The sequence below is a fragment of the Podarcis vaucheri genome (assembly GCF_965113315.1).
Source record: "Podarcis vaucheri genome assembly, chromosome: 10".
Lineage (NCBI taxonomy): Eukaryota > Metazoa > Chordata > Lepidosauria > Squamata > Lacertidae > Podarcis > Podarcis vaucheri.
In genome coordinates, this window is record NC_138748.1 from 6,263,024 (window position 1) to 6,285,763 (window position 22,740).

The 22,740-nt window shown below is 44.7% G+C and overlaps 1 protein-coding gene across 5 annotated transcripts in view; it reads left to right on the top strand.

The window, feature by feature from the left end:
* Positions 1-20,685, top strand: part of LOC309541690 (guanine nucleotide-binding protein G(t) subunit alpha-3) — a 53,458-nt gene extending 32,773 nt beyond the window's left edge. For 4 of the 5 annotated variants that reach the window (XM_082239848.1, XM_082239849.1, XM_082239847.1 and 1 more), the window contains exons 2-8: positions 11,125-11,167; positions 12,393-12,534; positions 14,629-14,786; positions 15,886-16,014; positions 17,558-17,687; positions 17,914-18,067; positions 19,018-20,685. In XM_082239848.1, coding sequence (XP_082095974.1) covers positions 11,125-11,167; positions 12,393-12,534; positions 14,629-14,786; positions 15,886-16,014; positions 17,558-17,687; positions 17,914-18,067; positions 19,018-19,208 — 947 coding nt within the window. In that variant the 3' untranslated portion in view covers positions 19,209-20,685. Of the gene's footprint in view, positions 1-3,642; positions 3,882-11,124; positions 11,168-12,392; positions 12,535-14,628; positions 14,787-15,885; positions 16,015-17,557; positions 17,688-17,913; positions 18,068-19,017 lie in introns of those variants that run through there. The other variant, XM_082239846.1, reaches the window with a different exon arrangement.
* The last annotated feature ends 2,055 nt before the right edge of the window (positions 20,686-22,740 follow it).

Below are 22,740 nucleotides of genomic sequence, written 5' to 3' on the forward strand. Positions count from 1 at the left end.
GTTGAAGCAATGTATCACTTTGGACTCAGCTAGATTGATAAAGAAAAGGCATTTTATGTGCGATATAACACTGTGACACCAGGTGGCACTGTGGAGTCCCGTCTTTCCCTACTGGATTTCCCTGTGTGAGTTTACAACGCGTTTAACTGAATTGCTTCTTTGACGTGGTCTAAATCCAGCCTTGTTCTTGTCTGTTTTGTGCTCTTTGCTAGTTCTGCTCATGGTTTGGGTAGCACTGGGCTTTCCAGTCCTGCCTGGGGGCCAGAGGCTCACATTTCTGCTCCTGTCAAATCTGCAATTTAGTTTATGTGATTTTTGGTGCCAGCTGAGCAGAACACAAACCTGAAGCTGTTTTGTTCCACTCATCTTAACTCCCTGGTCCCTGCCCTCCTCTTTCTGAAATATTGCAGGTTACTCTTCCGGCGCATCTCTTCATTGAATGCCATGTTCATCACAGAAAACCTTTCGCTCCCCCAAAAAACACAGGGAGAGAAGGGATACCCCCAAAATCCACTTTAAAGCACCCACCACAGCCCCCTTTCATCTCTTTGGCATGATTATTTTTTTTCCATAGGGGCACTTCTTGGATGTACATTACTATACAAATTGCTAAGAAACAATAGGGAAGATTAAGTGAGTCCTTTTTTAACCATCTCCAAACTGTAAAGGCTGTCCTTGTGAGGAAAAATCACTAGAGTTATCTTTCTGAAACTTGACAGGATCCATATCCTCCAAAGAGGCAAATTTCATTAGTTTCTGCCAAAAATGAAAGAATAATAAAAGTATAGACAGTTCATGGAACAAAAAACCCTGGACCTATTTCTCGGACATTTGGATGGATGGAAAGGCTATTGCGTGGACAGGCGGAGTCCCCAGATCCTGCACGGTCCCCCCGTCATGTGAATAACGACTCAAGACAATGTGCTATGGGATTAAATTGGCCACAACTTTATTAAATTTCAAATGTGGGTAGACCTTGGCTCAGGCATTGGGCGTTCTCCCTCCCCGGTCCCCAGCTGGGGACCTAGGGAGCATCAGGGTTATCCAGTGTGTGGGGGGGGGGGATGGGCCGGCTCTGGAGAACATATGTTCAAGCAGAGATGGCCGCCCCCGTAACGCCGCCGCCGCAGGAGGGAGCAATGACGACCTTTCGGTGTACGGCCAAAGCCTCCCTTCAGAAAACCCCTTTAACGGGGAACCCTGGTATCGCCGCCGCAAGAGGAAGATGGACTAAAGGATTCCGCCCAAGGCCTGATACTGCCAAAGTTGTGACGTTTTGCTACGGGAAAGGCGAAACCTGCCAATGCAGGGAAATTCCGGCCCTTTGACAGCGACCTTAACGTAGCAGCGCCCGCATACCTGCGAAGAAAAGTTAACCTGCAAAACCCGTGAAGAAAAGTTAACCTGCAAATAAGACATTAACTGAGGGTGGGTAGGGTGGGAGAAGCTCTGGAGCCAAGTGAGGATTCCCAGGTAAGATCCTCCCTCTATTGTGTGGGCAGGTAATCCCTCCCCTACCTGGCCTGGTCTCCTTGGCAACGCTTCCCCCAGGTGGGATTGGGCAACTGACTGAGGTAGGCGGAGACCTCCAGGTATCCCACCTGAGGGAAGGCAAAGCCAAGCCTATGCTGTTGGAGCTGCTCCAGATCTAGGGGCTGCACTCGTCCACACAAAGGGCGCCCCCCGTTTTAAGTGGGGAGCGGTCACTGTGCCTGCAAAGTCTATCTAACACTCTAAAAGGGGGGAGGGGTATAGTTGTTTCTAGATTTCCCTATAGTGCATTGGGAAGTCACCAAACTTTGCTTTTCGAAACTAGGATTTGGGTGTGGAGTGAAACCAAACCAGGCAGCTTCTGAAGCACCAGACCAAATTAGCTGTTTTCTGAAGAAGTGAGGTCCAAACCAAATCTTGTGGTCCGTTTGTAATTTTGAAAAATAAACGAAGCCCCCAGATATGCTTATCACTGCATTGTGCTTTCAAACAATGCAAATAAGGATGCAAAACCTCAGTGGCGTAGGATGACTGGAAGCAAGGCAGGCAAGGCATGGGCAATTGCCACTCACAGAGCAGGCTGCTTGTATGCTGCTGGGGTTCCAGGTCTCCATTCCTGTGCAAAGGCCCAGCTCCTGCTCTTGTTGTGCTCTGAATATTGCCTTCCATTGACAGCAGTGGCTAAGAGGGTCACTCTGATCCTAAACTTCTCCTGCCTTGTGGGACATCTTCAGGAGAAGAAAAGGCTAAGGAGTAAACCCTACACAAATGGAAGACGCATTGTACGCCTCCTTCTGGCAACTCCTGCAGCCAAGCTGGTGCCAAACAGATTACTCTGCTTTCCTTTGGACCACTTCAGTGAGGCCGAGAGGGGGGGTTGTGTCATCTGGGCAGCCCAGGACCCCCAAACACACTGCCCAGGCTTACGCCCCAGAGAGGTCACTTCAGTGCTACTGACCTCACCCCAGAGGCACACTCCATTGCTTATTGAGACAGTGGAATGCCAACAACGTCAAGTATAGGTGTTGGACCAATGCCCTTGTCACTTTCCCACATGAATACCACCTTTTCTCCTTCTGGATGAGATTTGCAAGAGAAACAACTGCAGAGCAGCATGGGCAGGAAGAGTTTTGGAGGAAGACAGAGCTCCCACCCTGTTGTTGTGTAGCCTTCTGCCATAACTGTGAAGTTTAATGAACTGGCCTCATTGAACAGGGAGACACCAATGGAGTTGGTTTGCCTGCTGACAGAGAGTGCTATTCCCCCCTCCATAGCAAAGGACACAACCAGACAAGGGGACACTCCAATCACCTTAAAGGTCCCACTGACTTCTGTGGTCTGACAGTTGTTGTTGTCATTAGTGAACCATCCAAGTATGTATATGACATTAAATTCCCCAAAACACAAATCCCTGCCCCAAAGAGCTTACAATAAAGAACCAGTATGGTGCAGTAGCTCTGGCGTTCGACTTCGGTGGGCGTGGCCCAGGTTCAAATCTCAGCTCAGTTATGAATTGCATTGGGGCCATTTTCAGCCAGATATTATTCCTGCTCAGTCAAACCTGCCTCACGGGCTTATTGTGAAGAGGACATTTGGAAAAGGTAATCCTTCTGTGTCATGGAATAAAAACACAGCTGAATAAAAAGCAAACAATGTGGGGGTTATGAAATCAAAAAGGGGGGCCAAGGATAAAAAGGCATGGAGGTGAACACTACATGTAAGTTGTTTAAAACTTCTGTGTTTTAATGTTATAAGCTGCCCTGGGACCATAAGGTGACGGGTAGATAAATCAGCAGCAACAGCAGCATCTGACATGGTCCCTGATTTCCTCATTCTGTTAAGCATGTGCCTAACTGTTTTGATCAATGGAAATAAAAAGTACTGCTTTGCTTTGGTTGCCCCATGTTTTCTCCCTCCCCTATGAAATTGCTCTGCACTACAAGCACTGCTGGTGTCACACAAACAGAGAGTCACCGCATTCATTGCTGTGTTTTTCACACATGCTTTTCCAAAGGGAAAGCAGCATTGTGGTACATTTACATGTCTGACATCATAGCAAGCTGACTTCATGGGCATCTACAAAATCCCTTCTGTCCTGTCCTCTGAGACATGTGACGGACCAGAAGCCGCTCTTTGGAGTGAAGGCAGCCAGCAGAGAGAAGGCTGACTAGGAAACAGCTAAGCTCCATTGTAACACTTCTGCACTAGGCTCCTTGCGATTAGACATCACCAGCTTGCTTGGACAATAAGCTAATAATTTAGCTCCACAGTTATGGGCAGTGGAGTCAGCTCTGAGTCTAAAGAATCAGCCAAAAGGTCACGGGAACTTGAAAAAAGACTCCAAGAAGATGCCGTGAGAGATGCCAGGACAGTCAAGTTGCTCTTGTTGGGTAAATATGTGTCATTTCATTCATGAAACGGCTACGTTAACCTTTGCATGAATGGGAGATGTTGTTTGACAGTCAGAAGTGTTCTGAGCTCTCACTTTGGGCATGCCACTTATTTTAATCATGAAATCGAATGATAGAGACTGATAGAACTGGAAAAGAGTGGTTTTTGTTTTCAGATATTTGCTGCAAGTCACAAGCCACTCGCCAGCCTGGAGATGATCCAGACACTCAGACCAACAATGGAGATATTTGTGTGGGTGCAGCCTTCACAGGTGCGCTCCCTTGCTGGATCTGCAGAATGGACATGGATGCACACTCCATACCAGCGAGTGTGACACTGGGGGTGGCATTCAACTAAGTTTAATTGTCCTTAACTTAGTCATGTGCCAACTTAGGGTGAAACTGAGTTGAATAGCATCCTTGGCAATGCACATGGAAGATGTCTATTTAAAAAACCCACTTGTGGTATAAATGTGCATTTCCTTTTGCATCGCAATGGGCCGAGCACATGACAGTGCATGGATGATTGTGGGACAGGGCCATAGAGTTCAGTTCCGGAGAACGTTCAGAGTGGACGGCCCCTGTAGCCTTGATATGAGATAAATCAGGAAAAGAATGTGCACACAGGAAAAGAAACATGCTTCAATAAATCTAAAGAGACTTGCTTGCAGATCATGTTAGCCAAATTGTGGCTGTTGATTTATATGGTTTCCTGTGTGCACAGGTCTGAAAATGTGAATTTGTGAATGGAACAAATTGTGAACAGTATACTGTCTGGATAATTATCTGATAGTAAAACTGTCTGCTTTTGGGGGGAATATATAGCATATCACCTAAAATACATTCTAAAAAGTTAAAAGCTAGCACTTATAAATGTTTTTAATGGTTTCTCTGATTAATAATAATTTTTAAAAGCACCAGATGCTACTGGTTAGTTTTATAGTTTTACAAAGCTGTTACAGATTGTTGAATCAAACACTTAACAGATGATATAGTGAGGGGAAATGCACATTCTGCCTGCAGCTTAAAAAATCTTCAGCTCAAAATATTTTGCTCAAAAGCTGCTAACTGCAATCCTGAAAATCTTTATAGGCATGTTCAGCCAGGAAGCATTCAGGCTGGAGCTCCATGGAAATGAATGGGACTGCCACATGTGGATCAGAGTAGTGGCTGTTGATGTTTCAGTAACTTCAGCTGATCTTGGGTCATTTAAAAAAATATATATATTTTGCTGCATTTCACTCTGATTATCTTATTGCTATTTCTTCTTAAAGAGTGCATATTTCCAAGCAAGGGTTTGGTACTTTTATGCCCATATACTAAGGATGCAGCACTAAGGATGTGTGGAAACCTTGTTGTAAATTTCACTAATCTTAGACCTTTTGCTTCTTTAGAATTCCCAATCAGATTTGCCTTGAAATGTTTGCTTTATGTGAACCTTGGTGGGATGGGAGAGGTGTGCATTCTGTGCCAGAGAAAAATGGGTTTGTTGGGCTATTGAAACTCTTCTTGCGTCCTGTGAAATTTCTTCCATTTTTTGCCAGAGTAAGAACCTCCAGATTTAGGGGTAACTCTGGGACACTTTGTAGATGGTAATTATATTTCCTTTAGACAATTTGTGGTTGCTTCTGATTTTTTTCTCCTGTATTTTTTTACTTTGTGGTGGGTGGACACCAAAGAATTCATACTCAGTTTTTAATATTGCTTGCTAGGAATGATCTCAAAGCCAATTTATTCTGCAATAGTTTCACAAGGATTATCCTGAGCTTAATGCAGAAGGATGATTACTACACTCCCATGTCTTATTTTACCACCGTATTAAGGACCAGATGTCAGTATTGTTCCTGTAGCAGCAATAAAGCACCAGGGAGAAAAGATCAATGACTATTGACTAAGAGTCCTGGTATACGTAAGGAAAACAGTACACTGTTTATATTGCTTCTAGTTCTGAATTTATGAAAGGGGTCATTTGTAGCTGTATTAATTTTTGTCATTAGCATTTTTTTATTTTTTATTTTACTTCAGATAGGTTGGGGGTTTTTTCCTGCAAAATTTAGGGAGTCTAATTCGCCAGCAATCCATTGTCTATGGAAGACATGACTCGGAGGATGGAATCGCACCCCAGGGATTTGAATAGAATTATCACAGCTACCACATGGGAGCTTGACATTTGATGTTTCTTTCAGGCGGCTCACACAGACCCTTTTCATCACACCAAAATGACGCCTGTCAGTGGAAAGGGGAATTTGCCTGTGGAATATTTATTGCCATAAAAAAGTGGAGTGATTCCATCCTGAACTTCTGGAGCAAAAGATAAGGAGGAACTATACAGCTGTCATTTTATGGTTCCCTAAATTTTACAGGACAGACAGCTGCTTCCTTATCACAACCTGAAGTTTGGTTGACAGGTGCAGCAGAATCAGGTGGTAGACTCCAGACTCTACCATTCCAGGTTGCAACATAATTTTTAAACCCTCCTACAAAATGGGGTTTGTTTGTTTTCTAATCCCTACAGCTAAAACAGGGGTGGAGAACCACATTCTCTCATAGAGAACTCTTGGGGGCCACTTTCCCAAGGTGGACAGAGACCAAGGCAAAAGTGGGTGGAGCCAGAGGCAAATGTGGGCGGAGTGCCAGAGGTGAATCTTCCCCCCACACTAAGCTGTGGCCCTTCCCCACTGCGCACTGAGAATTCCCCACTGTTTCGTTGTTGCTTTTATTTCAGTTCTTTCAGCTCGTTTATAACTTCCCCAATTTAATTCAAGGATGTACATGTGTGCATCAACTGAGCTCTGCAAAATTAAAATTGTAATAAAGCTGATTGTACATATGGCTGTAACAAGATTCTTCCTCTGTGGTGCTTTGGCAAATGTGGAGTGCCTCGGCACACCAGAAGTGCCCAAAAATTAGCTGGACATGAGCATAATCATTCACTCTGTTCTTCTTCGGAGGGACTGCTCTGCAGTCTCCTGCCTTGAGGTAAGGTGTGTGTCCAGCTGGGAAACAACCTTCCCAGTAATTGCTCCAATGCTGTAGAAATCCATTTCCTGGGAATCCCATTTATCTCCATTACTTCCTGTTCTGCACTGCAGATGGTACCCAGCAGCTGGCAGGAGACATAATGTCCTCTCCTATTGGCCATTGGGAATTCAATTTTTTTTTGCCTGCCTGAATTTGGCCAATCATAGGCAGGCCTGGAGATGGGCTTCCGGGAAGCGGACCTGATTGGTCCAGAGTCAGAGTCTTCACTCAGGTCTGCTTAAATTCAACTACAATTTGGCTTAAATTCAACCTGCCTCCTCTCCTCAGTGCCACAGTTGTCATGTGATCTCCCACCCACACCCTTCCCTCTTTGCTTGTACTGCACCCTCTCCTCAAAGGGCGGTCTTTTGCTACAGCCGCCATATTTTGGAGCCAGGGAGGATTCCCCCCCCCCCACAGACTTATTGCCTCGTTCTGCAGGTTTTGCCTCCCTCGTTGCAATCGTCACAACTTTGGCAGGGTAGGCATTGGGTATGATCCTTAGCCGAGGAAGGAGCGGAGCTTGTGTGCCTTTGCCACCCCTCCAGGCTGTAGGGTATCCTGCTAAAGGAATCCTAGGGGAGGTAGTTCTGTCCAAATGCCCAGGTGGGGGCTGAGGGCCATATCATTTGCTAGCGAGGTGATCCAGTCAAGATTGCACCTACCTGATGTATGTCATAGGCTAACCTCATCCCAGGATTGACCCCAAGAAATCTTCTGGCAGGGGGGCTGGATGATATGGGAGATACCCAAGTTCCTCAGCCAAACAAACCTCCATCTGTAATTGTTAAAACTGTAGCCTGATTTGAACCAAAACAAGTGTCAGTGTGTCCTTTATTGCTGCAGACACAGGATTTGATGCCCTTTGGGGCTCATGGCACATGTGCACGCAATCTCATAGCACATTCAAGAGCTTCGACACACAACCTGGGAATTACCAACATAAGACTTACTGTAGTTTAGCGTTGCCATTCAGATGCCCAGGAAAGGGCTTCATTTGCTTACAATTTTTGCTGTGATTCTTCAGCCTTCCCTGTACTTTGCATGTATACGATGCTCATGTGCTCTTTCTGCTCCACAGTAAAAACATTGTGCCTAATGGCATTTGGGTTTATTCAGAAATGCATTTGGGAAATAGCAGGGAGCAATTCTGAATTTGCAAGTCCCAGATGCAAAACTTTTGTTGACAAAGTTGTCATTATTTATACAAACTTGCCAGGCAGGAACTTTGCATAGTCATGGAACCTGCTGCTTGTGTTTCTCTCTCTTTCTTACATCGTGGGTTTTAGGGATCACTTTCCATATATTTGGTCATTTGTCATGATTCATTTGCTTGAGTTAGGGCAAGCTACATATTACACGCAAATTCATATCATGAAGCTCAGCCTTTTAAAATGAATGAATAAATAAAAGGTAACCTCAGCAGCCTCATATTTGGAGTGAAGCCATTTTTCTACTCAGTGCCTCCCTTTCACCCCTCAAGCTGCTCTCACCATCACCGCCACCGGATCAGAAATATGCTCCTGTAAACACATGCCTGGAACTCATGGTGAGGAAATAAAGCTGGAGAGATGGAATGGGCTGGCAGGGAAAGGGTTAAGCATCACTTAACTTCCCCCAGCTCAAAATCTCAGCCTCCAAAAGGTTTTTCATTTAAAAAGAAAGTTTCTTTGTTACATACATTTTTGTAACATGGATCATTTGTCCCTTATCACTCACAGTTGACTGTTGCTAACTTGCTGAAATCTGTTTTCAACAATATTTTTTGAGACTGTTCCATTCTAACTAATGAGGATGCAGGGCTGAAAACATTTTGGAGGTCATCCGCCCCAGTCTCCTTTCCCTACGACTTTAAACTAAGTGGGTCCTGAGACTGGGTCACTAAGAGTGAGGTCTCACATACATGCTGCAGTCCTTGAGTGATGGCTTGCTGTGTTTGAAAGCAGCAGTGTGGATGAACACCACCTACAGAACTCCCATACTGCATCTCATTCAGCCATTTCCGGTGGAGGCAATTCTGCCAGAAATTAATAAGTGATGAAACACTGGATTGTATCTGACTAACATACTCAGAGTAGACCCAATGAAATCAATGGCCTTAATTTCATCATGACAAACAATCCATAAAGTACATGTATGTGCAGGTGAGTCCTAAGTTTGTGCTTGTAAGTGAATACACTGGCAGCATCAATTTCTTGGTGCTTTACAGAGTGACATAAACTGATATCTATCAGCGAGAGATTGAGAGTGAATGGTCATCAATAAGCAGATGACACCCTGCTCAATCTCTCTGTTCCATCTGAATTGAAGGAGGTGGCTAAGCTGTTAGACCATTTCTAAGATGTGGTGATGAGCTGGACTTGGGCCAATAAACTGAAATGGAATCCTAAAAGACAGAAGTGTAAGGGTTAGTTTTCTAGTCCAGGAGGTGGGGAGACAGCCTGTTCTGGAGTAGGATTGCACCTCCCTGAAGGAGCAGGTCAGTAGCTTGGGGATAGTCCCTAGAGACTCAGTTGGCCTTGGTGACTGGGAGTGTCTTTTTCCAGCTCTGGTTGGTTTGCCAGCAGTGGTCTCTTTTGAACAGAAATGACTTGGCAGCTGACCTCCATGCTCTGGTAACTTCTAGATTGGCTGGCATTCCACCTAGATGTCCTCTGCCTCCAAATTTAAAAATTAGATGGCTGCCAGTTCATTTCTGGGCCCTTAGCACTACCCTAGTGCTAAGGGTAGTGTTCAAAGCCCTAAACCATTTAGGCCCCAATATCTGAAAGATCATCTCCTTCCCTACAGTTTAATATCAGCAGAAGAGGTCCTTCTGGTAGCCCCGCTGTCTTATAAACTTGGGTGGGGTGACCTGGGAAAGGGCATTCTTTGTGGCAACCCCTAAGTTGTGGAACTAGTTTTCCTCAAATGCTGAAGATTTTTATCCTGACTTTTGAAACATGAGATGTCTCCCAAGGAGACCGTCTAAACAGGAAATAATATGGGAGACAACGTACTGTAGTACTGGAAGGTACTGTCATGGTACCCTCCAGATGTTGTTGGACTACAACTCCCATCTTCCCTTACCTTTCGCCATCATGGTTGGAGCTGATGGGGCTTGAAGTTCATCAATATCTGGAGGGTATTTTTCGGACTACTCTGACATTCCTAAACTAGAATAGAAGGAATTTCCTCTTTTCCACTGCAGTTCTGTGAGTTAGGTCAAGAGATCTCTTAATACATATGCTAAATAAAAATGTGCTCAAGATTTTGCATTAATGTCAGATTTATTTATTTTTTTAAAGAAAGAAATCTGTACTTAAAATGAAATCCTTAAACCTGGATTGCCACATATGTCTAAAGACTTGGGGAGTCCATGGTGGAAAATGTTTAGATGTGATTATCTGAGATATCTGGCTCATAATATGTGACAATTTAGGTTGAATAAAATGAGAAATCGTTGCCGTGCTTTTTGATTCTTCAGCTCCATAAAACTGCCCTTGCAATGGTTTCTCCGCCCAATCATTCTCTGTTTTGACTGCTTATGGCTGTCTTTTCAGCTACTGCAACATATAAATATATATATCACTAATATTAAAGTGGGGGGGTTTGGGGGGGATCAGACTGACAGTGCAGTGAAAGCCTTTCCATTTGATCCTTATCTACATCCACCCCCACAATCATATCAGAAGAAATCTAGGGAGTAGTAAAATAAAGACGCTTAGCTTTCTGGTCCAGCAGGTCTGCACTTTCCCCACACATTCGCCCTGTAAGATCAAACACTTTTATCTGATGCTTATCAGAGCTTGATATGCTCACAGTGGCTTCCATAAACTGAGTACTTTTGTTTGGAGTAGCTAAATGTGTTGTAGCTACAAATCAGCATGTTTCTAGAGGCAACCCATACTCCTCTAGGGTTTGCTAAATACCCTGGTCCATAAACAAATGTCCCCAAACCATGGCTAGCGCAAGTTGCCCATTTGGCTAAAGCACATGCGCTGCTTGAGGGACACACACAAAAGCCTTTGTTGAACCATTATGTGCTGGTGAAACAGAATGCCTCTTTTCCAAGTAGAAGTGTTTTTTTATTTAAAAAAAACAAGCAAACAAACCCACCACTTTTGCATATTTTTATGTGCTTTTTTCCCTCCATCACTTACTTTCTTTGTCTCGTTTTCCCACTTGGCTCCTTTTTAACAACTTTAAATGTGACCAATATGTGCATGTTCTTTGTCTGCAGGAGCTGGAGAATCAGGGAAGAGCACTATTGTGAAACAAATGAAGTAGGTGCATCAATATTCATGTCACATTGGGTAGCACAAAGTGCTACATGAAGCACAATGTCAAAGGGCGTGAGGTGGGGAAGCGATCAAACAAATCAAGCTTGACAATCTAATCCTGCATGGGGATGTAAAAAAGCAATCCTTTATACCTCATTCACTAACCTGATGTTTTACCCAATATATCAATATGTGCTTGGCCTCTTCTATCTGAAGCCAAAGATACCAGTTTAAAGACAGAGGGACAGCTAAAATAGGTATCAGGGTGGAGGGGAAAGGCGCCACATACACAAACACATAAGCACACAAACCACACCCTTTCCTAAAAGCTTTGCAGTTATTTTCCTGCCATTGAAAGTCATATTCACTGCTCAATGTATTTATCAACAAAAACAAATATGCCTTTTTCTTACACTGGCAGGACTTTCCCATGTGTTCAATGGCATATTAGTTCACATCTGGACATTGTAATGTTTGTTCTCATTAAAGCACATGGAAATATGCATATGAGTACATCCTTCCCTTGGATTATTTTTTAAAGGAGTGGCACAGGGCCAGAAAGTGTGCAGGTATCAGCAGTGGCGGAGCTTCATGCTCTGGCACCGGGGGGCGGAGAGCAGGCAGGGGCGGGGCTGGCATACGTCCTGGGGCCGTGGCACGCCACCTGTGGGGGCGTGGCACCCAGCGCAGGCGGGGGGCAGCCACGATGGCTCCCGACTGGGATCGCGCTGCCAGGGGAGGTGCGCTCCCCTGCACTCCTCTTTTTCCACCAGTGGGTATCAGGGCTGGGGCTGGATGATGTGGTTCTGCTCAGCACTTTTCTTCTAGGGAAAAAGGTGCCAGTACTGGGTACCCCCGAGTACCTCCAGAAAGCAAGCCCTGGTCCTGCTGACTTTAAGCATGGGCAGGGCTCGTGTTCCTCCCCAGTGACAGGTGTGCCAGATGTCATTGCTTAGAGCAGGGGTAGCCAATGTGGTGCCCTCCAGATGTTGATCGAATACAACTTGCATCTGCCACAGCCAGCATGACCAATGGTTGGAGATGGTGAGATTTGTAGGCCAACAACATCTGGAAGGCTGTTCCTTAGATAATGGGACATTCAAATCTGATTATGCAGCCATGTCTATGACTGCCAGTCTCTCCCCAGTTCCAGTTCTCAGAATCCTGCCCTCTCACCCTCTTCTTCTTTTAGATTATTGTGAGATTTGTCTCCTTCTTTGCTTCCTAGGATCATCCATAAAAATGGCTATACAGATCAGGAATGCAGAGAGTATAGATCTGTGGTTTACAGCAATATGCTACAATCCATTCTGGCTATCGTCAAGGCAATGTCCACATTAGGAATTGAATATGGAAACTCAGAAAGCAAAGTGAGTATAATGTCTCTCTCAACTAGTATTATTTTGTCTCTGAACCAGGGTCAACCCAGGACACCAGTTTTGAATTCTCACATCAGTACCTCAAGATGCTCTAACATGGGAAGATTGCAGCGTTGCTCTCCTCCTGCACAAACTTTTCTTTTTTCTTTTCTTTTCATTTTTTGGTCTTTCGCAGCAGTGCTATGAAATTCAGTTCACCTCTGGGAAGCGCAGCTGCCATTCTGTTGAATAAGGTCTGTTTCAGTTTATTGGCCCTCATCCAGCCATTCAAGCACATTCTCCCATTCACAAGCTTGCCTGAGACATTCTGCCCAGACAGTAACACCAAGTGACCATTGTTCTGAAAAAACCTTAATTCTCATATGTATATATTTCAGTGTTTCCCAACCGGTGTTCCGCGGCACACTAGTGTGCCGTGAGACACCGGCTGGTGTGCCGTGGGAGGGAGGCGGGCGAGGCGGGCGGCGAGAGGCGGCGGCGGCGAGGATCCGCGTCGAGCCGGGGGCGGCTCCGCGGTGGTGGTGCTGAGCGGCGGGGCAGCGCGCGCAAAAGGGAGGAGCGCGAGACAGCGGAGGAGGAGGAGGCCGGCATGTCCGGGCAGCAGCAGCAACAGCAGCAGCAGCAACTCCCGGCGACGGCTCCTCCTCCGCCCGCTATCGCCGCCACCACCACAACAGCCGCCGCCGCCTCAGCTGCCGCCGTCCCTCAGTCCCTCGCTCTGCTGCCTCCTCCCACCCCGGCAAGGGGAAGGGAAAAAACGTTCACTTTTGTGCGTCCCTCCCGGCGTGACGCTGCGCGCTGACGTCACGGGGCGGGGCTTTAATGGTGGTGTGCTGCGAGATTTTTTTCCGGTAAACAGGTGTGCCGTTGCCCAAAAACGTTTGGGAAACACTGATATATTTCATATATACATGTACATATATATATATATGTATATATGAGAGCAAAGGATCTCATAATTCTTGTGCAGACCTTTATTCTTATGCAATATGCAAGAGTTAGGGTTAGGCACGGGCAGACATGACCCAACTCCTTCAAATGAAAATGTGAAGAAGTTGTGGCTTTGAACAGACCTCATATTATTGTAGCAGAGGTAAGACATCAGTGAGAGATTTCCTTATCCTTTTGAACACTGTTTTGAACATAATTTCAATTATTCACATTCGGCTATGGCTGTCAGTTTAATCTGAAAGACCCATAAACCATTCAGACAATGAGTCAGAGCTGTACAAAAAGAAGAAGAAAATGCTAGGAAAGTATTGTCGCTTGCAGTCACAAGGTGACAGAGTGCTTTTAGTGACCTCATAGATTTAGACGCAGAACTGCTAAGGGTGGCATTAAGCAAACCTGGTAATTGCCATGACCTTTTTTCAATACAACTGAGGAACAGAGGTTCACAGCAGTCATGAATAAGGCTGACAAGATGTTGTGTTGACTGCCAGCTTGGATGGCTTTAAAGAGAATTAGACAAATCCATGGAGGTCTGGTCTACCATTGACTACAAGGCCTGACGACTATACTCTGCCTTCACTGATGGTGGCAGCATCCTCTGAACCCCAGCCGCCTGGAATCACAAGTGAGGGGAAGCTTGCAGGCTTCCCATGGGCTGCTGTGAGAACAGGATTCTGACCTAAATGGACCTTTGGCACAATCCATCTGGGCTGTTATCTTCTTATAAGTTTATGTATGCCAAGACAGGCACCAGGGTGGGCTATGGCCCAGAGCCGTATATAGACCCCTGTTTTTCTGTGACCCCTTATTTATCCTCCCTGCTGCTCTTCTGAACCTGAGAAGACCAACAGAAGCAAGAGGTAGTGTTGTGTCCCAGAACAACAACAAAACCACAAGGATATCTTATTATCTCTAAAGATAACAAAAGCAAAAAATGAGCTTCTGCATTTGAAATTCCCTGATGAAGAAACTGATAAATGTGTTGGATGTTTAACTTTTCTCCCTGCCCTTTTGCTTCCTGCTCCCCTCTCCCCACCTCCCCATATTCCTAATATGGCAGATCATTTTTCATTACTTAAAAAATAAAGTATCAGCCCCAATGGTCAAGCCTGATTCACAGAAATCTCGTTTCAGGAAGATGAAAGGCAGCTTTTGGCAATTGCAGATTCCATGGAAGATGGCACCATGTCTTCTGAACTGGCTGGGATCATCAAACGTTTGTGGAAGGATTCGGGGATTCAGGCCTGCTTTGAAAGAGCTTCAGAGTACCAACTCAATGACTCAGCTGCCTAGTAAGGGACCAGTTTACAACTGACTTCTGTAATCCCAAACCGTGTGTGTGTGTGTGTTTAATGCCTGTTGCTTTTCACAATTTTCACATATGCTTAGAAGTTACGTAATTGATTCCGCCTTCAGGGTGCTGGCTCTCTATTTATGGTATTAAGCAATTGTTATGATGCTATTAAACTAGCATAAGCACAACAGAATTACACAATTAATTATCCTCTTCTACAGTAGAGCCTTGTAAACCACCCTCCAAACATCCCAGTTTTCAGTTATCAACCGCACTCTTCTTTCCTTCAACAACTCCTCCTCTTTCGTCATCTTCCTCACATTGTATGTGCCTGTGGCAGGCAGCTAAAGATGACACCTAGCGCAGGAATCACAAATCAAATTGTACCTATAACCCCCCCTCTCTCTCTCGTGTGTGTGTGTGTGTGTGTGTGTGTGTGTTTGTGTGTGTGTTACTGAATACATGTATCTCTGTATCTTTGAGACCAGTTCCATTATGGTTAATGCTACTATTTTGCAGGTTAATTTTTTATTGCTTATGGCCAAAGGCCTTCACGGCTGCAAGCATTCAAACAGGCCAAAAGGCATACAACACAAGCCAATGCTGAAATACCAATGTTGTGAATAGAATCCAAATTGCATGAGAAGACTTCTGCTCACATGGTGGGACTTCACTTTGCTCCTCCCCCTTGCAGCCCCCGGCATGTCTTCCAAAATCTTCTCCAGAGCATCCCCCAACCCTCCACACTTGGGAGTGCACAGGGGACGGCAGAGGGAAGGAGAGGAAGGAAGAGTCTTGTTGCCTGGACAGAAGTCTATTCTCCTTGGGAATGACCAGGTTTGATACAAGCCAGTGAATACTGAACACAGTAAATAAACTGCAGAATCAAATTAAATAATAATAAGGAGGAGGAGGAGGCAATGTGAGAAGGGATATGAAAAACAAAGAATAAAAAAAAATTTCACATGACTTTGGACTTCCAGATGCTGCCCCAACCTCACCTCCTCATGCACAAGAGTGTCCCTGTTTCCACCTTGCAGGATGATGGAGCCTGCAATGCTTTCTTTCTCTCTCTCTCTCTCTTTCTGATTCTGTAGCTATCTCAATGATCTGGAGAGGATAACAGCTCCTGGCTATGTCCCAAACGAGCAAGATGTCCTTCGCTCACGAGTAAAGACAACAGGAATTATTGAGACACAGTTTTCATTCAAAGATTTGCACTTTAGGTATGACAGCTGTTCTTCCGTGTTTCTTGCTAAGTATGATAGATATGCATGTGGTTTGAGATTAGAGGCCAAAGCAGTCTACCTGATTCAGGCTGCTGGATTTCTGACATTTTAAACAGCTTAAAGGGCAGTTGGAGGCTTTGGTATGGCTATGGTCACAGCCAGCAATCTGAGCCTCCCCACATCCAATGTTCTACCAGGAAATCTTGCAGTTTCCCCAGCTGTATTCATTTTGTAAATGCTCTCTCTCTATTCCACCTATGGAAACTTTACAGCTGTACACAGTCAGCTTCCATGATGTTGGCAGGGGGGAAAAATAGTAATAGAATTAAAATTGTGGGTTGCGGCACATGGGCTACTGAATTCGGAAAGTCTCTGAATCTCCAGCTGTTCTCTTCTCAGCTGCTTTACATATTATGGTTGAGCTGCGCAGATTACTTTACATCGGGCCAGTCATGTGGATCAGTTCAAGATGCAGATAGGTGATTTTCCTCCAAACTGCTGGAGGATTTAGCTGGTAGGATTTGATGTAACATGGTGGAAACTGCCCAATTCATGAACTAAGATGCTGCACATAAACAGCTCACATGCAGAGCATCTCAGTTAGTTTATTTGTGGTCGGGAACAATTTAAAAGTCCGTGCTCAGGAGAAACTCAAACCATTATTGGAACTGCAGGCTTCCTGCTGCCTGCTGTACCCTTGCACCTAGCTCATTTCATCCTAGTCTTACCTCTGTACTTGTCCATAACCTGCAACTTTTATGTACACCTGTGCAGCCTAGTGTGATGTGCAAATCCACTCCCTCCCATCCCCTCTGATTTTTGCCTGGTAAGCTCCATGGAGCAAACTGTTTTGCCTGCTGTATCCATCATGCTGTGTGAGAGGCATGTTGGATTTCATGCAGAACATATCATTTCCAATTCTAATATTTGAAAAGTGGTTCTTGTTGGAGGTGGAAGCAAATAAATATTTGTGAAATGCTTTGCATGCTATTTACAAATCTAGGCAAGCAAATAGCAAAGAAACAACAAACTGCCATGCAAGAGGCATGGATTGGTTTGACAAAAGCTCCACATTTGAGTTTCCATAGCACTTCACATAGATGATTTGTGACCAGGAGTCCCATATTCAAGACAGAAGGATTTATTGGCTCAATGTGTACAGTGGTACCTCGGGTTAAGAACTTAATTCGTTCTGGAGGTCCATTCTTAACCTGAAACTGTTCTTAACCTGAAGCACCACTTTAGCTAATGGAGCCTCCCGCTGCTGCCACGCCGCCGGAGCATGATTTCTGTTCTCATCCTGAAGCAAAGTTCTTAACCCGAGGTACTATTTCTGGGTTAGCGGAGTCTGTAACCTGAAGCATCTGTAACCTGAGGTACCACTGTATACAATACTTCTCATGAAGACACCACACAGCAAATCTCTGAGACTTGTAGTGATGAAAGAATCCTGACACACACACACCTCACATGCCCAACATAACTAGTGTCAGAGATGCAGTGAATGGACGTACGTGTTTATCTTTGTTTCATTTGCTAGGATGTTTGATGTGGGAGGACAAAGATCTGAGAGGAAAAAGTGGATTCATTGCTTTGAAGGAGTTACTTGCATAATATTCTGTGCAGCTTTAAGTGCTTATGACATGGTCCTGGTGGAAGATGAAGAAGTGGTGAGTCAGAACAGCAAATGTGGGGGGCAGGGGGGGACAAGGGAGTTGCAATTTGTGGGAAGCATTTAATGTAACCTTGCATGGTTCCTTAAGAACATTATTCACATTCTCTGCTCTGATAACCCCAACCCACTGAATTCCTATTTTGTTGATTAAAAAATAACATTGGACTTGGCATGTCACCAGGTAATGGGGCCTAATAGCCACATTTCCCCGCCTTTTACAGAACCGAATGCACGAGAGTCTTCACCTGTTCAACAGCATCTGTAACCACAAGTACTTTGCAACCACTTCTATTGTGCTCTTCCTAAATAAGAAGGATCTCTTCCAAGAAAAAATATTGAAAGTTCATCTCAGTGTCTGCTTTCCAGAATATGATGGTAAGTTTAGAACCTGTGGCCCTCCAGATGTTGTTGAACTCTCATCGGTTCCAGCCAGCAGGGGCAATAATTAGGGATGATGGGAGTTGCAGTCCAGCAATATCTGGAGGGCCACAGGTGAGCCAGTCCTGACTTACACATCCCACTTCTTTGATTTCTGAAGATTGCTCATGAGGAACATAGTCCCCGGATTGAAATGATTTCCCACCACTGAATTAAGATACATGTTATTGAGACTGCTTTCTTAAGCCCTTGGTAAAGGTAAAGGGACCCCTGACCATTAGGTCCAGTCGTGGGAGCCGGCAGACAGCTTCCGGGTCATGTGGCCAGTATGACTAAGCCGCTTCTGGCGAACCAGAGCAGCGGATGGAAACACTGTTACCTTCCCGCCAGAGTGGTACCTATTTATCTACTTGCACTTTGACGTGCTTTCGAACTGCTAGGTTGGCAGGAGCAGGGACCGAGCAACGGGAGCTCACCCCGTCGCGGGGAATCGAACCGCCAACCTACTGATCGGCAAGTCCTAGGCTCTGTGGTTTAACCCACAGCACCAAAAGACAAGGCTGTGTCCAGCTTGGTGAGTCCAGCTGTGTGGGCCATCTCTGGACGCAGTTGTGCATTTTCATGACTTCCATAAGACTAACGATTAAAAGAATGCAAAGGGATAGTTTTGGGAAAGGGAAATAATTTTTTAATCTTACTCATTGTTCATTACTTTTCTATATGAATGAAAAAGGGATTCCTTGCATGCAGTAAATGAGAATTGTAGAGACAGTTACATGTGCACTGAAGATTTCATGCACGCCATACTTTTTGTTTGGGGAGGAGGGCAGAGGTCAGTGGAGGCTGAACTCGACAGACTGTGTGCCAAGGGAATGGAAAGGGCTATTTCTAACAAATTAATTAGTATGGCATTTTACTGACAGTTCCTTCTGTCTTCCTCTGACTAGGATCAAACACATTTGAAGATGCAGGAAATTACATCAAGAACCAATTCTTAGATCTGAATTTAAGAAAAGAGGACAAGGAGATCTACTCCCACATGACCTGTGCCACCGATACGCAGAATGTTAAGTTTGTGTTTGATGCTGTGACAGATATAATCATCAAAGAGAACCTGAAGGATTGTGGACTCTTTTAGCTCTTCACCCTGGGCCACCTTCATCCTGCTGTTTCTCTCTTTCATTTGTAGGATGTTTCTGGTTAAGGATGCCCTCTTGCACATGCATTCCTGAAAGTAAGCTTTCATTGCAACCTCTAGGGCTTACTTTTGAGTAGGGGTGGATGGATCAGTCTGCTACTAATTTGTGTCAGTTCCCCGTGTGTGTTCATAAGTCTCTTTTATCCCATTTCTCCAAAAAAGTGATTTTTTTAAAATATTGAAAGTTCATAAATATGTATTTGAACATGTATATTATCACAAGATACATATTTAAATACATCATCTATCTCAAATGCACACCTTTCTAATCACATATAATCCTAAAATGTGCTCTTTGAGCATTTTTCAGCTGACCTAGCAAAACTCAGAGAACTGAGAAATCTGAATGATATTTACATTCTGATCCATGGATTAATCTGGAAGGTAGGTTGATTTGCTTAAATATGTGAGTTAGAATTTTTTTCTTCCATCCCTAAAAGGTAACGTTAAAGGTACCCCTGACTGTTAGGTCCAGTTGCAGACGACTCTAGGGTTGCGCGCTCATCTTGCTCTATAGGCCAAGGGAGCCGGCGTTTGTCTGCAGACAGCTTCCGGGTCATGTGGCCAGCATGACTAAGCCGCTTCTGGCAAACCAGAGAAGCGCACGGAAACGCCGTTTACCTTCCCGCGAGAGAAGGTATTTTCTCTACTTGCACTTTGATGTGCCTTCGAACTGCTAGGTTGGCAGGAGCAGGGACTGAGCAATGGGAACTCACCCCGTCGCGGGGATTCGAACCTCCGACCTTCTGATCAGTAAGCCCTAGGCTCTGTGGTTTAGACCACAGTGCCACCCGCGTCCCACTTCCTCCATCCCTACTTTGAAGTAAAAATGCATTGGTCTGAGCCGCAAAAGCAAAAAGAGAGCAGTAGACACAATATTGCAAATACTATTCCTTTTTGACTTGCTAAAATGTTTGTGTCAAATGACAATTTAACACAGCCAAATTGGGTAGAGTAACTTCATTGGAGGCACAATGTTCTCCCTCCCTTCTAATTTAATCTTCCACAATTCTTTCGTTCTTACTGAGAATTTTTGTTTGCCTGTACCCTACTGCAATCTGAAATTCTAAACATTTCCATTGGCAAATTTGCTTACAATGCCAGAAATCTCTTTCTAAAATGTTGACACGGAGTTGTGATTGGCATTGCTTCATGGGTGTCGATTAACTGGTGCTACAAGCTTCATGATAAGTTGTGGGGAAGCAAAATATATAAAGAACACAATTCTGCCCAAGTTAAGCACTGTTAAGTTCAGTTGATCACAGTGGAAGACAATGAAGCCCGTGCTTAACTTTCCTGGTGAAATCCATTGGATCATGTCCTAATTTTTTTCCTTGCAGATGCTGAAATAAAAATGCCCTTGCTATCACATCAGTGGGATTAATAGAAAAATGATAAATAAAAGAAATTCTTCCTGTTTGTGATATCATCCTCTGGATAAGAGGCAGCTGTCTTCTGCCCCCCCCCCGCCCCCCCCCGACACCCTTGTCTATCTGTTGGGTTAAATTTCATAGCATGGTCTCTCTTAATAGAAAACCAAAGCAGTTTTTGTCAATAAAATGTATGCAAATGTTGCTATATCACCAAAAGCTTGTTTGGTTAAGTAGGTTTTAATTTGCCTACAGAAACTCTGTAATGCCAGAGCCTGTCAGAGGGGATCATAGAACAGGGAGCATGATAGATAAAGTTGTGCTTCCTGCTTTGCTAAACTTACAAAAACTCATTGGCTGAATCTGAAACAAGCAGGGGGTCCCTCTATGGAGAAGTCAGCACTAAGCTGTGCAAGTATTAGGCTGGTTTAAGGCTTCAAAAAGTTAAATTGAGTGCAGAAGTTCATAGGAAGTCAACATGACTTGAAAATAGATCTGATTGATTCACAGCTGTTGATTCACATCAAGAGACAGATTGCTTCATTCTTCACTTATTGCAGTTTCTGACCCCTCTTGAAGGACAGCCTGACATAACATAAACAGTGGTACCTCGGTTTAAGAACAGCCCTATTTATGAACTATTCAGTTTACAAACTCCGCAAAACAGGAAGCAGTGTCCTGGTTTGTGAACTTTACCTCGGTCTAAGAATGGAAGCTGAATGGTGGAAGGCCACTGGCAGCAGGAGGCCTCATTAGGGAAAGCACACCTTGGTTTAAGAACGCTTTTGGTTTAAGGACGGACTCCCGGAATAGATTAAGTTCATAAACCAAGGTACCACTGTATCACAGTAGTCTATTACTGAGGTTACAGATGCATGGACAACAGTGGCCAGGCCCTCATCTTGTGGTAAAGGTTGAAGATGTAAGATGATGTATAATTAGCAAAAGACACTTGGAGCTACTGCTGCCACACAGCCTTCTATATACCTCACCCAAACCCAGATCACCTGATGCTCCATAGGAGACATAATTTTGATCTATGAGGTCTTTTCTTCCTAAGTCTAAGGATCCTAGAATTACCATAATTCTTGACTGTATTGAACTCAAGGCTGTTTTTCCCCTATCCAGTCTATTAGTAACCACACCAGAGATTGGGAAATCCATGGCCCACAACCTATTGTTGGGGTACAACTCCCATTATCCCAGACCATGGGTAGGCAAACTAAGGACTGGAGGGGTGGATCTGGCCCAATTGCCTTCTAAATCTGGCCCACAGACGGTCCGGGAATCAGTGTGTTTTTACATGAGTAGAATGCCCTTTTATTTAAAATGCATCTCTGGGTTATTTGTGGGGCATAGGAATTTGTTCAATTTCCCCAAAAAAATATAGTCTGCCCCCCCCCCCACAAGGTCTGAGGGACAGTGGACCGGATCCCTGCTGAAAAGGTTTGCTAACCCCTGTCCCAAACCATTAGCCATGGTGGCTGAAGCCAACAGAAATTGTAGCCCAGCAACGTCAAGGAGGCCATAGGTTCCCTGCCCCTGCCATATACAAGTTTAGGATGGTGGTATGGAGACCAAAAAGAATAGAACTGGTTGTCATCAGCATGGAAATGACAGCTCACTCCAAAACTTCAGCATATCTCTTGCAGCAGCTTCATATAGATAGAAGCAGCAATGGATATAGATGACAACCTGTAGAACACAATACTGTATTGCACAGCAACATATTGCAAAGCAACTGCATGTATGGTCCATGCTAGCCTTTGGCTCTCAAGGAGGACCAGACCACCTGCAGAGCAGCCATCAGCATGAACGGAAAAATCCCCGAGAGAGTTCTAAAAACCAATCAGATCTCTCCATCTCTGAGAGGTAGACCATTACCCCATGGATGCATTGAGGTGACTGTAATGTCTGTGACAGAGGTGATAGCATAACACTCTTCACGTCCTCCAGGCTGGTAGAAAATAGTTCATATTGTCAGTTTGCCCTGGAGAGGCTCTGTGTGATGAACATCTGCTCTTCTTCCTCATGCAGAAGCCACCTCCAGCCAGGGGAGGGAGGAGGAAAGACATGCCCCTTCCAAGAAGGAATCAATCCCA